Below are 15,507 nucleotides of genomic sequence, written 5' to 3'. Positions count from 1 at the left end.
TAGGATATCCTTTAAATTACAGTCCATTCCAATGTTTTCCCAAAAAAAACCCTTAAGAAAAATATAATAATATTCAAATCACTTCTCTATTTTATTTTTGAAAATTAACTTCACTATAACATACTATTTATTTCAAGGTCCATCATAAAAATGATTTTATAAAAGCACTTGATAACTACCTCACTAATTTTAGAAATATTTCCCCTACTATTGGGTTTTTATTATTTTGACCAAAATTTGGGAGCAGGGAATAGATTACATATCATGGGCCCTTTTAATGAAAATGGCATACATAAAATTCACTTAAAATGTTTATTTTCAAATTATTACTGAACTCTGAACAATTTAAAGAAAAAAAGCAATTGAACTTTGCAAAGCAATTTTTACAGTAAAATGTTTAACCTGATTTTGTACAAGTACAGAACTCTGCCCAGCAACCTCTCAGTCCCAAGTTGATCTCATTTCCTGTTTGATTCAGTAGAAACTCCAGGTTGTGTTTCTCCTGAAACACATCTTCATCTCAGTATGGGCACATGAGTTTGTTTCCCAAATCACAAAAATATAGATCTTTAGGTAAGGTCAACTGACTTTGCCAGTTCACTCTCATTCTCTCACACACACCAAAACACACATTTACACATATATCAAACAAACAAAAATCTACATACGTGTGCTCAGACACAAACATTGATCATGTCAGTACTTTGATCTCAGTGCAAGAAGTGTCCCGCCTCCTTCAAGTATAAAAAGTGTCCTACTTCCTTTGTGCCCTGGAGTCTACACCATAAATATATGGGGAACCACTAAAGAGTTCTGATTAGAATGAGGGGTGGAAGAAGAGAGTAGAGGATAAGGTCACATATACAATAGGGGCCCATCTTCTTCCATTTTATGACAAATTTCTTCTCTCCACGAGACTTATGAGACATCAATGTATCAATTAATCAAGAAAGATTTAAAATAATGTTGAATAATAGATATTTTATGATCTTAATTTGTTCTATGACCTTAATTGCCTATATGCAGTTACATTGATTTTGCTGCTGCTGCTGCTAAGTCGCTGCAGTTGTGTCCGACTCTGTGCGACCCCACAGACGGCAGCCCACCAGGATCCCCCGTCCCTGGGATTCTCAAGGCAAGAACACTGGAGTGGGTTGCCATTTCCTTCTCCAATGCATGAAAGTGAAAAGTGAAAGGGAAGTCGCTCAGTCATGTCTGGCTCAGCGACCCCACGGACTGCAGCCTACCAGGCTCCTCCATCCATGGGATTTTCCAGGCAAGAGTACTGGAGTGGGGTGCCATTACCTTTTAACCAATGTATAATTATCAAAATACAGTAAAGTACCAAAATATCATAGTGTACCAAATATCAAGAGAGATCAAATATTTTAATTTGGCAACAAATTCTCATAGACAATAATACTAAATGATTTAACAAATTAATCAGATAAAGGTTTATGGTTTTATAGACCTCACTCTGTTTTCTTGGATTTATCCAAAATCACAAAATAAATTCAAGTAAAAACATTTCCCCTTCGTAATCCTGCCTCCCATAAGAAAGAGCAAATTCCAAACTCAAGTTCATTGCCAAAAACAAACAAAAACAAGAAAAACAAAGTTAAAGAAAACAAACCACAAGTCAAAACACCTTTTGCCAAATGTTAAATCAAATAAACACACCTTGTGCTTTGTCCTTGAGGCTGCCAAGTCTGAACTCTGGAGAGCTGCCAAGAGGTGAGATGTTTCCAAAGGCAAGATCTTTACCGAGGAAGCTGTGCTCGCATTCCTGGCAAATTCAGTTCCACCAATAATAATACTCTGATTGCTTTTTCTTACTGGAATTCAAATAGAGTATATGGAAATATTAAATGGATGATCTCCAGTTCCTTAGTGTATGCAAAATAAAATCACTGTAGTAGCATTTTCCAAGTTGTGGTTTATGGTTTGCTAACTCTATTATATGTTCATTCAAATTAAGTTTCTATGCCAATATACACTTGAAAAAACACTGCATACTATTCCCCCCTTTACACAAGATACAATTTCATTAAAAGGCTCTGAGAAGTCTTGTAATAGAAAAGCCTATTGAAATTTATTTGAACCGAGGTGTCCCAAACTTATTTAAGTAAAGACCCTCTTTCACTATAATCGACAGCAACATTATTTCTGCAGATCACACTTTAAGAATGATTCATTGTATAGTGATATCTGTAAAGCCAGTAAGAGATGTTTCCTCTACATTTTAGACTTAAATATGAATATAGAGACTGATTTGAATTTATTTTCCATTAGGGCAATTTGTAGAGTTGATCTATAAACATAATTATATTTATTCAACCATAATTTGTTAAGTACATGTTACTTTCTAAGCCAAATTTTCATTAAAAAGCAATAAGAAAATCAAATAATGTACAGTTTATTCATTTTTTTCAAAAAAATATTTACTAAATATTTACTATCCAGGAACTGAACTTATCTCTAGCTTTATGTTCCAATTGTTCTCACATAAATAAGAATATCAAATTTAAGTGGTTCCAAACTGCTATCTGATAATAATAAGCAACTCAAAATGTAACTCTAAGTATTTGAGAATACAATTTTTACTAATTATAATCACATCATTAAAAATATCTTGCAGAAGTGGCCAAGATCTGATGGAGTAGGAAGACCATGAGCACACCTCATCCCAAACAGATACACTAAAATTACACCTACCTACAGAGCAATTCTCCATGAAAACAACATTAAGACTAGCATAAAGAATCTTCTACAACTAAACACATAAAGAAGGGAAAACACGGAGATGAATGTGAGAGGGAGAGATGCCATATAGTCTGAACCCATTTCCTCAAGTTGTCAAACCACAAATGAAAATAATATCAAAATCTTAGTGTTCCTCCCCACAGACTAAGGGGTCTGATCCCCACACTAAGCTCCCTAGCCTGGGGATCCTGCACCAGGAAGACAAACCCTCAGAACACTTGGCTTTGAAAACCAGAAAGTCTTGTGTTTGGGAAAACCAGAAAGCTACAGGAATAGACTCTCTGCTCTCAAAGGGCATGACCCAAACCTCACAAGCTTTGTCTCCCAGCACAGAGGCAACAGTCTTGAGAGGAGCATGGTCAGATCCACTTGCTGACTCAGAGAGCCTCCAAGAGAGGCAGGAAGCAACTGGGGCTCCCCATGGGGATAGAGAATCTGGCAACAACCATTTCTGGGAGCTCATTCTATGGCAGTAACATCAGCATTGTCAACTCTCATTTTGGAATCCTGCCTCAAGCCATTAATGGGACAGCAAAAGGCCCATACCTCCCTGGAATGTGTAGACAGCCACCCAAAGACTTGGCTCCTCCCTCTAGCAATAAGTACCAGCCCAGTATCCCCCTGAACCACGCAAACAGTCATGTTAGGACCTAGCCCCACCCAACAACAGGTGAGAAGCAGTCCTGTTTCCCCCAAGGTATATAACCAATGGCATGGGAAGCTCATTCTATCCCTAGCAAGCCTACAGCTAACATATAACACATGACTTCACAGTCAACCAGGCTGGGGCCAGCCTCACCTACCATCACAAACATGGTAGTTGGCCCCACAACAACAGACAGCACATACAGTCCACGTAGGGGACACTCTTAGAACATATAGTTCTGGTGACCAGAGTGGAGGATGCCGTTGGGCCACCCAGGATGTCTATTACATAAGGCCACTTCAAGAATAAGACATGTAACTGATCGATCTAACAAAGACAAACACAGAGAACTGGGCAAAATGAGGTGACAGAGAAATATGTCTTAAAAAAAGGAACAGGTCATATCTCAGAAAAAGACCCAAACAAAGGTGAGATGAGCAATCTATCCAATAAAGAGTTCAAGGTAATAATCATAAAGATGCTCACCAAATTCAGGAGAATGGATGAACACAGTGTGAATTTCAACAAAGTACTAGAAAATATAAAGAAGACCCAAATGGAGCAAAAATTACAATAACTGCAATAAAAAATTTACTAGCAGAAATCAATAGTAGATTAGATACAGAGGAACAGATAAGCCATCTGGAAGATAGACTAGTGGAAATTAACCAAGCTGAATGGAAAAAAAAAAAGAATTAAAAAAAATTAGGATAGTTTAACAGTTCTCTTGGACAATATCAAGGGAACTAACATCTACATTATAGGAGTCTCAGAAGAAAGACAGGAAGGAGCAGAAATAATAGCTGAAAATGTCCCTAACCAGGGGAAGGAAGCAGACATCCAAGTCCAGGAAGCACAGAGATTCCAAAACAAGATGAACACAAAAAGGCTCATTCCAAAACACTTTATAAATAAAATGGCAAAAATTAAAGATAACAAGAGGATATTAAAAGCAGTAAGTTAAAAGCAACAAGTTATATAAAGGAACTCTCCTAAGGCTATTAAAAGCAGCAAGTTAAGTTTGAGGAAACCCCCATATCAGCTGATTTTTAGCAGAAACTCTGCAGATGAGAAAGTAGTGGCATAATATATATAACAATGAAAGAGAAAAACCCACAACCAAAAATACTTTACCTGACATGGCTTTCATTCAGATTTCTTAGCAAAACCAAAAGTTTTACAGACAAGTAGAAGCTGAATTCAACACCATCAAACTCAGTCTAAAAGATATATTTAACAGAAACTGTTGCATTTCTATACACTAGCAATGAACTATCAGAGAAATTAAGAAAACAATCCCATCTATAATTACATTAAAAAGAATAAAATACCTAGAAATAAATCTAACCAAGGTTGCAAAAGACCTGTATTCAGAAAACTATGACACTGATGAAAGAAACTGAAGCCACACAAATAACTGAAAAATATACTGTGCTCATGGACTGAAATAGTATGGTTAAAATGATCCTATTATTCAAGGAAATCAACAGACTCATGCAAGTCCTATCAAATCCCAAAGGGTTATTTACCAAACTAGAACAAAAAACTATAAAATTTGTATGAAAACATAAAAAGACCCTGAAGAGTCAAAGCAATATTGAGAAAGAAGAACAAAGATGGAGCCATCACCCTCCCTTACTTCAAACTACACTACAAAGCTATGGTAATCAAAAGAGTGTGATAGTGGCACCAGAAAAAAGACACAGAAATCAATGGAATAGAACTGAGTCCAGAAAGAAACGTACACTTTCCTGATCAATTAATCTACAAAGAAGGAAGTAAGACTATGAAATAGAGAAAAGACAACCTCTTCAATAAATGGTGTTGGGTAAACTGGCCCGTTACATGTGACCGACTCACAGAGCACTACTTTTCCACATAGTATACAAAAAAAAAAAAAAAAAACTGAATGGATTAAAGACTTAAATGTAAGCCATGAAACCATAAAACTACTAGAAGAAAACATAATATGCTCTTTAACATTAGTCTCAGCAATATTTTTTTGGATCTGCCTCGCCAGGCAAGGAAAATAGAAGCAAAAATAAACAAACAGGACTACATTAAATAAGAAAGCTCTTGCACAGGTGAAGAAACTATGGCAAAATGAAAATGCTGCCCACTGAATGGGAGAAGATATTTGCAAATGACAGATCTGATACAGGGTCAATATTCAAAATATAACAAGGATGCATAAAACTCAGCTTTAAAACACAAACAAACAAACAAAAAAACCCAAATACAAAATGCACAGAAGACTTGAATAGACATTTTTCCAATGACATATAGATGGCCAACAGGCACATTAAAAGATGCTCAAAATCATTAATCATCAGGGAAATGAGATATTACTTCACACTTGTCAGACTGGTTATGATCAAAAAGCCAAAAATTAACAAGGGTTGGCAAGAATGTAGAGAAAAAGGAACATAGGGAACTGCTGGTGAGAATGTAAGTTGGTATAGCCACTATGAAAACAGAATGGAGGTTTCTAAAAAAAATTACAAATAGAACTACTATATAATCTATTAATTCTATTTCCTGGTATTTTTCTGAAAAGAATAAACACTAATTCAAAAAGACATTGCATCACAGAAAAAGCAAAGGAATTCCAGAAAAACATCTCCTTCTACTTCACTGACTATGCTAAAGGCTTTGACTATGTGGATCACAACAAACTATGGAAAATTCTTCAAGATATGGGAATTCTAGATTACCTTACTTGTCTGGTAAGAAACCTATATACAGAGCAGGAAGCAAAAGTTAGAACCAGACATGGAACAATGAACTGGTTTAAAATTGGGAAAGTGAAGTGAAGTTGCTCAGTCGTGTCCAACTCTTAGCGACCCCATGGACTGCAGCCTACCAGGCTCCTCTGTCCATGGGATTTTCCAGGCAAGAGTACTGGAGTGGGGGTGCCAATGCCTTCTCCATTAAAATTGGGAAAGAGTAGGTAAAAGCTGTATATTGTCACCCTGCTTATTTAACTTATATGCAGTGTACATCATGCAAAATGTCAGGATGGATGACTCACAAGTTGGAATTAAGACTGCTGGGAGAAATATCAACAACCTCACATATGCAGATGATACCACTCTAAGTGCAGAAAGTGAAGAAAAAAAAGCCTCTTGATGAGGGTGAAAGAGGAGAGTGAAAATGCTGGCTTAGAATTCAACATTCAAAAAATGAAGACCATGGCATGTGGTCCCATGACTTCATGGCAAATAGGTGGGGAAAAAAGTAGAAATAGTGACAGATTTTATTTTCTTGGGCTCCAAAATCACTGTGGACAGTAAAAGCCACCACGTAATTAAAAGACACTTGCTCCTTGGAAGAAAAGCAATGACAAACCTAGACAGCATATTAAAAAGTAGAGACATTACTTTGCTGACAAAGTTTCGTGTAGTCAGGGCTATAGTTTTTCCAGTATTGTGCTGGAGAAGACTCTTGAGAGTCCCTTGGACAGCAAATAGATAAAACCAGTCAATCCTAAAGGAAATCAGTCCTGACTATTCACTGGAAGGACTGTTACTGAAGCTCAAGCTCTAATACTTCGGTCACTTGATGCAAAGAACTAACTCATTGGAAAAGATCCTGATGCCGTGAAAGACTGAGGATAGGAGAAGGGGGCGACAGAGGATGAGATGGTTGGATTGGCATCATTGACTCAACAGACGTATTTGAGCAAACTCTGGGAGAGAGTGAAGGACAGGGAAGCCTGGCATGCTGCAATTCATAGAATTGCAAAGAGTCAAACACAACGTATAGACTGAACAACAACAAGAAGGATAGCTATATCAAAAGACAGACAATAAGGAGTATTGATGTGGATGTGAACAAACTAGAACCTTCACATATTGCTGGTAGGAAAGCAAAATGGTGCAGCCACTTTGGAAAGCAGTTTGGCAGCTCCTCAGAGTCTAAACAGAAAGGCCATGCGACCTAGAAATTCCATTTCCAGGTATACATGTGACAGAAATGAAAATATAGTCACATAAAAATATGTACACAAATGTAAATAGAAGCATTATCCCTATAGCCAGAAAGTGAAAACAATCCATGATGAATAGGTAAACAAAATGTGGTATAACCATACAATTCAATATTAATTCAACATAAAAAGAAGTAATGAGATATTGATACATGGTACGACATGGATGAACTTTGAAAACTTTATGCTAAGTGAAAGAAGTCATTTACAAAAAGTCCAATTAATGCATCATTCCTGTTTATTCTCTTTATATATAATATTCAGAATGAGAAAATCTATCGGAGAAGGCGATGGCACCCCACTCCAGTACTCTTGCCTGGAAAATCCCATGGACGGAGGAGCCTGGTGGGCTGCAGTCCATGGGGTCACAAGGAGTTGGACACGACTGAGCAACTTCCCTTTCACTTTTCACTTTCACGCACTGGAGAAGGAAATGGCAACCCACTTCAGTGTTCTTGCCTAGAGAATCCCACGGACGGGGGAGCCTGGTGGGCTTCCGTCTATGGGGTCACACAGAGTCGGACATGACTGAATTGACTTAGCAGCAGCAGCATCATAGGAACAGAAAATAGATTGATAAATGGTTACTTAGGCTGGCAGCTCATCCGGTAAAGAATCTGCCTGCAATGCAGGAGACCCCAGTTCAATTCCTGGATAGGGAAGATCCTCTGGAGAAGGGATAGGCTACCCACTCATGTATTTTGGGGCTTCCCTGGTGACTCAGCTGGTAAAGAATCTGCCTGTAATGCATTAGACCTGGGTTCAACCCCTGGGTTGGGAAGATACCCTGGAGAAGGGAACAGCTACCCGCTCCAGTAGTCTGGCCTGGAGAATTCCATAGACTATACAGTCCATGGGGTCACAAAGAGTCAAACATGACTAAGCGACTTTCACTTTCACTTTTCATGGCTGAGGGTGAGAGCAGAAGAAATAGGGAATGACTAATAAAGGGTACTTTTTGAGGTGATAAATATATTCTAAAATTAGATAGTGATGATCACACACCTCACTCTGAATATGCTAAGACCACTGAATGGTACACTTTAAAATCATAAATTTTATGACTGTGAATTATATCTCGAAGCTGTTATTAAAGGAATCATAATATAGATGTGTAGTCTTTATCTAAAATGCTTGGGCCAGATGTGTCTTGGAGACTACAGAAAGTAACTATGTCTCATAGCTACTATAATTATATAACATGTATGGGGGCAGCATAGCAATACTTCACAGCAAAATCTTATCAATATTGACACTGACTAAAAAAATAAGTATATAAGTCGTCCCCTATCACTTCAAGGCTGGTTTGCATCAAATGAATTTGTGAAAATCTTGGGAAACATTTTTCAAAACTTGGGATTTTGAAAATGTGAATAATGGGTGTTGAACCCTTATAATGATGATGATTAATATTAGTAATAATAAAAATATCAACAGTTTCCATTTGTTGTGTTAAGCATGTCACATACATTATCAGAAATTCTCATATTCCTGTGGGATAAATACAATAAAACCCAACTGGGAAAACTAGGTTTTCTAATTATTGAGTTTTTCAAGCATGCACAGTTAACAGGGAAAAGGTAGAAAATTGAATTCAAATCTATCTAATCAAAGAACTCACTCACTTTCCTTTACAAGGAAGAGCTGTGTTCAGATCATTTATCTGAGATATAGATTTTACATCTGTAAAATGGAGAAAAGACATTGGGGGATTGTTTGTATATCTCCCTCAAGGAAGAACTGTTATAAATAGAATATAAATGGGTATATCTCAAGGCAACTTACGCCACATGAAACTACAAGTCATAACATTGGAGAATTTTAGGGAGGGCTACATTTGAAAAATTTAAGAACCAATATCTAAATATTAATAATACTAATCTGATCATGTGTCTCTACAGTTCAAACGTCTTAAATGGATCTTCGTTTGCCCACAAGATGAAGACCGTTTTGCATGACTAGGCTTCTTAGCCTGAGCTAGCAGGTCTTTATTGTCTCAACTCCAGCCACTATTTTTCCAAATTCTGTTCCAGCTACAGAATTTCTTTCATTTTCCAGTCACACGACCCTACTGACAGTCTAGTGGCTTTACACATCTTATTCTCCATGTTACCTTAGCGCCAGCCTCATTCACCTTGAATTTGCAGGCACCCTTCAAAACTGCGTTTCAATGCCACTTCCTCTGAAATAATTCACCTATGCTTGCCACAAATATAGGCTGATTAAATGATTGACAGACAACCAACTTATTAAATGTGGTATGTGCTTACCTCTAAAAGCACGTACGATTTTGGCATACCATAGTAAAGCATTCATTTTTTCTTCTTACAGCAGTATTAACTGACTTTTGTCTTTGGAAGTGATATTCGAAATCTTTACATGAATTTTGTCTCATTTAAAGCATGGAATGAAAAAGAGAAAATCTAGATTATTAAATATACAGACTAAAATATACTTGGTTTTAACCTCAGTCCATATAAGACCAAAGAGATGCTACAGTAAGTAGCGTATTGAAGGGCAATAGCTGAGTAAATTTGGGTAGTGTGGACTGAAATCAAAGTCTCAGTCTTATACACCAAAGTTCATACACATACTTTAGATTAGGAGTTGCAAAGTTTCTCTGTAAAAGGTCAGATCAAAAATACTTTGGGATCTTCAGGGGAAGAGGCAAAGTCAAATTATAACTCAATTTTGTCAGTGTGATTTGTAGTGCTCTGAGAAGCAATGCAAAGCAAGGAAAGCACCGCATTTACATCACTGTTACAATTACTCAAAACTGCTGTTTTAATGCAAAAGCAGCTATAGACAATATGTAAGCAAATGAGTGTAACTGTGTTTCAATAAAACTTTATTTATAATCAATAAGATTAGAAATGCATATTCTTTCACCTTGCAAAAATTATTGTTTCAATTTTTTCTCAACCATTTAAAACACAAAAAATATTTTTGGTTCCTGGGTTCTATAAAAACAAGCCAGATGTGGGTGGGCCTGGGTCACAATTTGCTGGATGTATTTTTTAATTTATTCATATCTTAAATTACCAGGTTTCATCTCTGGCGTAAATAAATCAAAACATCACATGCTTTATTAAATCTAGACTATTGTTACTGAACAAATTTTTACATTATATAGATATATAAATATCTATATAAAACTCATGCAGTTTTTTTCATTTAAATTTTTAATTAGACTTAATTATTTAAAGCCACTCTATATCCTAGAAACCTATATGTTTTGATTTTTAATATACCATTGCTTTTGCATTTATATTGTATCATCTTATTATTATCTTTTTTCCTCCAGAAGTAAAAAGTATGTAGTTTAGAGGTTCTATATATTTAAGAATGGTTTTCTCTTGCTGTGTGTGAACAAAACAAATTGCATGGAATTTTAACTCTAAAAATATTTATCTGTTGTCATCTAGTATTTAAAACTACAGAAAAAAGTCTGCAACCATATTGTTTGGTTTCCTGATAATAACGCCCTATCTTCTCCTCTCTCCTTCTATATATAGGAAGGATTTTTTTCCTTCATCATTATGAGTTGAAAAACTGTTGACATTGTGTATCTGAGTTGTCATATCTTATATAAGAAATATCCTTTCTGTGTCTATTGATCTTTTTTAGCTCAGAAAATTTTATTTCCTGCTATTTCTGTTTATTGAAAATTCAGGCTCCAAATTGTTAAGGTATGACCTAAATCAAAACTCTTATGAATATACCAAAACTTTTATGAGTAGATTCAAGGAACTAGATCTGGTAGACAGAGTACCTGAAGAAATATGGACAGGGATTCGTAACACTGTACAGGAAGGGGATACTAAAACCATCCCCAAGAAAAAGAAATGCAAGAAGGCAAAGTGGTTCTCTGAGGAGGGCTTACAAGTAGCTAAGAGGAGAAGTAAAAGGCAAAGGAGAAAGGGAAAGATATACCCAACTGAATGGAGAGTTCGAGAGAATAGCAAAGAGAGATAAGAAAGTCTTAAGTGAACAATGCAGAGAAATAGAGGAAAACAATAGAATGGGAAAGACTAGAGATCTCTTTAAGGAAATTGGAGATACCAAGAGAACATTTCATGCAAAGATGGGCACAATAAGGGACAAAAATGGCAAGGACCTAAGAGAAACAGAAGAGATTAACAAAAGGTGGCAAGAATACACAGAACTGTACAAAATAGCTCCTAATGATCAGATAACCATGATGGTGTGGTCACTCACCTAGAGCTAGACATCCTGGAGTGTGAAATCAAGTGAGCCTTAAGAAGTATTACTATGAACAAAGCTAATGGAGGTGATGAAATTCCAGCTGAGCTAATTCAAATCCTAAAAGATGATGCTGTTAACATGATGCACTCGTCATGCCAGTAAATTTGGAAAACTCAGCAGTGGCCTCAGGACTGGAAAAGGTCAGTTTTCATTCCAATCTCAAGAAAAGCAATGCCAAAAATGTTCATATTACTATACAATTGCACACATTTCACATACCATTGAGATTATGCTCAAAATCCTTCAAGCTAGGCTTCAGCAGTTCATGAACCGAGAACTTACAGATGTACAAGCTGGATTTAGAAAAGGAAGAGGAACCAGAGATCAAATTGCCAACATATGCTGGATCATAGGAAAAACAAGGAAATTTCAGAAAAACATCTACTTCTGTTTCATTGACAATGTTAAAACCTTTGACTGTGTGAATTACAACAAACCATATAATATTCTCGGAGAAGGCAATGGCACCCCACTCCAGTACTCTTGCCTGGAGAATCCCATGGATGGAGGAGCCTGGTGGGCTGCAGTCCATGGGGTCGCTAAGAGTCAGACACAACTGAGCAACTTCACTTTCACTTTTCACTTTCATGCATTGGAGAAGGATATGGCAACCCACTCCAGTGTTCTTGCCTGGAGAATCCCAGGGACAGGGGCGCCTGGTGGGTTGCTGTCTATGGGGTCGCACAGAGGCAGACACGACTGATGTGACTTAGTAGTAGTAGTGGAATATTCTTAATAAGATGGGAATACCAGACCACCTTACCTGCCTCCAGAGAAACCTGTATGCAAGACAAGAAGCAAAAGTTAGAACTGGACATGGAACAACAAACTGGGAAAGAGTATATCAAAGCTGTATACTGCCACACTGCTTATTTAACTTATATGCAGAGTATATCATGCGAATGCTGGACTGGATGAAGCACAAGCTGGAATCAAGATTGCTGAGAGAAATATCAACGACCTCAGATATGTAGATGATATCATTTTAATGGCAGAAAGTAAAGAGAAACTAAAGAGCTTTCTGATGAAAGTCAAAGAGGAGAGTGAAAAAGCTGGCTTAAAACTCAACATTCAAAATACAAAGATCACGGCATCCAGTCCTACCACTTCATGGCAAATAGTTGGGGAAAAAGCAGAAATAGTGAAAAGTTTTATTTACTTAGATTCAAAAATCAATGTGGATGGTGACTGCAGCCACAAAACTAAAGACACTTGCTCCTTGGAAGACTAGTTATGACAAACCTAGAGAATGTATTAAAAAGCAGAGACATCACTTTGTTAACAAAGGTCCATATAGTCAAAGCTACGGTTTTTCTAGTAGTCATGTATGGATGTGAGAGTTGGACCATAAAGGAGGCTGAGCACTGAAGAATTGATGTTTTCAAACTTTGGTGCTGAATAAGCCTCTTGTGAATCCCTTGGACAGCAAGGAGATCAAACTAGTCAATCCAAAAGGAAATCAACCCTGAACTTTCATTGGAAGGACTGATACTAAAGTTCCAATACTTTGGCCACCTGATGCGAAGAGCTGACTTATTGGAAAAGACCCTGATGCTGGGAAAGATTGAAGGCAAGAGGAGAAGGAGACAACAGATGATAAGATGATTGGATGGCATTACTGACTAAGTGGACATGAGTTTAAGCAAACTCCAGGAAATAGAGAACAGGGAAACCTGGCTGCTGCAGTTCATGGGGTCGCAAAGAATCAGACATGATTTAGCAACTGAAAAACAACAACAGTCACTTTATTACATTTTTCTGAATTGTTCTGTTCTCTTCTTTAGGAACAATTATCAGAAATTTCAAGCATTCATATAATGGACTTCATTCTTTTTTCTCCAAACACAGTTTTCTTTTCATGCATTCAGTATTTTAGCTAGGATAACTTTTCAGGTCTGTTCTGCACACATTAAGTTTTCTATAGTAACATCAGTTCTACTCTTTACTGCCTCAAATATGGACTTATGTAGTATGTTATTGTGGTAGGCAGGATAATGTTCCCCCTCAAAGATGCCCAAGTTCTAATTTTTAGAACTTGCGAATGTGTTACCTTATACTGCAAAAGGAACTTTGCAGATGTGATTCAAGGAATAACCTCCTGGACTATCCAACTGAGTCTCTGAATGTTTTAAGTTATCCTAGTTGTGGTCATAATTGTATTTGACTACAGAAGAATAGTCAGAGAGATGCAATGTTGCTGGCTCTGAAGATGGAGGAACCATCTTCATAAATCAATGAATGTGCGCAGCTCCAGAAGATGGAAAAGGCAAGGAAACATCTCTCCCAGAGGTCCCTGAAAAGAAAGAATTCCTGCCCATACACTGATTGTAGTTCAGTAAAACCTATATCAGACTTCTGAAGTACAGAATTATAACATCCTGAATTTGTGCTAGTTTGTTACATCAGGAATATAAAACTAATACAATTCTCACATTTTTTTCAGTTTTTTCATCCTCTTTTTGTTCTACCTTATCTTCTTTCCACTGTCACTTAATCATGGCTCTTTTTACACAGAGTTCTCCTCTCTATGTGTTAGATATCAAAGAATTCTATCAAGTGTTCTTCCTTACCTTAAAATTCTTCTCAGATTTTCACAGGTATGCCTGAGTATTCTGCCAATTTCCTTTTTCTTGGCTTTGTGGGATTTTTTGTTATTGTTGTTCCACTTTATTCATTTCAAATGCTATATTTATCCAGAAAAATTTGGCATTGAAAGAGCCTATATAGATCATTTCTACATAATCCAGTGTTTTCCAAATGTGTGCATGTGTGGAGGTTGAGGGAAATATTGAAGAAAGAAGAAGAGAATAAACCTCTATGAACAGACAAAATGAAATCAGGAACTGGGAGATTATTGTTTAAATTATACCTTAAAAAATCTAATATATCCCTGCCCAGAAAGATTCAGTGCTATAGTGAATCACTGTGAATAATGAGAATTTTCATAATACGCAAGCATATTCTTCAGAAAAAAATGGCAGAAAACCAGTAAAAATCTTCAACTCTTGCTATTCTTAAATAAGGAACTTGATGCCTGAAGACATTATAAAATCTAACAAATGATATATCTACTGCAAGAAGCCAGGTCTGAAGCTTTCAATCCAGTGCACTTTCTACCTGGTAGAGGTTATAAACTGCAATCCACAATTAGGATCTGTCACAGGTATCCATATAATTTCTTATACAGATATATATTTGAATGTTTTAAAATTCAAAGTATGTAAAAAATGCTTTGGGATTAAACTATCTTTGTCTTAGCCAAAATTTTAAGGTGTTCAGTCTAACTGGTCTGCTGCTTTTGCAACTTTGTTCTGTATAATACCATTACAGAAGAACTAAGCTACTTTATTCCTGCTTCATTCTCCATGTTTAATGGCTTGAAAACCATGAAACTGATAAGATCCTCTCATTTAAGGACCTGTATCCACCTTCTGATTCAACACAACAGAGTTTGTTAAACCACTAAGTACAGAGGATTTATCTTTCTATCATTGTTTTTTTAACACTGCAAAACTAAAAAGTAAGCTATGGTGATCTAGTCGCTCAGTCATGTCCCACTCTTGTGACCTGCCAGGCTCCTCTGTCCATGGGATTCTCCAGGCAAGAATATTGGAGTGAGTTGCCATTTCCTTCTCCAGTGGATCTCCCCAACCCAGGAATCAAACCCAGGTCTTCTGCATTGCAGGTAGATTCTTTATCAACTGAGCTACAAGGGAATTAGTAAAAAGTAAGCTAAGAAGAGAGTCCCTTGGACTGCAAGGAGATCCAACCAGTCCATTCGGAAGGAGATCAGCCCTGGGTGTTCTTTGGAAGGAATGATGCTAAAGCTGAAACTCCAGTACTT

At 36.8% G+C, this 15,507-nt stretch overlaps 1 protein-coding gene across 5 annotated transcripts in view; it reads right to left on the bottom strand.

The window, feature by feature from the left end:
• TRIQK (triple QxxK/R motif containing) overlaps nucleotides 1-15,507 on the bottom strand; it is a 103,360-nt gene that overhangs the window by 82,600 nt on the left and 5,253 nt on the right. For 2 of the 5 annotated variants that reach the window (XM_055546677.1, XM_055546681.1), the window contains exon 2: nucleotides 1,681-1,835. The exons of 1 other annotated variant lie outside the window; for it this stretch is intronic. Coding sequence is in view for 2 of the 4 variants with exons in the window: in XM_055546676.1 (XP_055402651.1) it covers nucleotides 1,681-1,835; nucleotides 9,668-9,713 (201 nt within the window). In the remaining 2 variants the exon portion in view is untranslated. Of the gene's footprint in view, nucleotides 1-1,680; nucleotides 1,836-9,667; nucleotides 9,797-15,507 lie in introns of those variants that run through there. 2 more of the 5 variants (XM_055546676.1, XM_055546675.1) reach the window with 2 other exon arrangements.

This window comes from Bubalus kerabau, chromosome 14 (genome assembly GCF_029407905.1).
Source record: "Bubalus kerabau isolate K-KA32 ecotype Philippines breed swamp buffalo chromosome 14, PCC_UOA_SB_1v2, whole genome shotgun sequence".
In the NCBI taxonomy this organism is placed as follows: domain Eukaryota; kingdom Metazoa; phylum Chordata; class Mammalia; order Artiodactyla; family Bovidae; genus Bubalus; species Bubalus kerabau.
The sequence above is the reverse complement of the archived record's forward strand: the minus strand, read 5'-3'. Positions and strand labels throughout refer to the sequence as shown.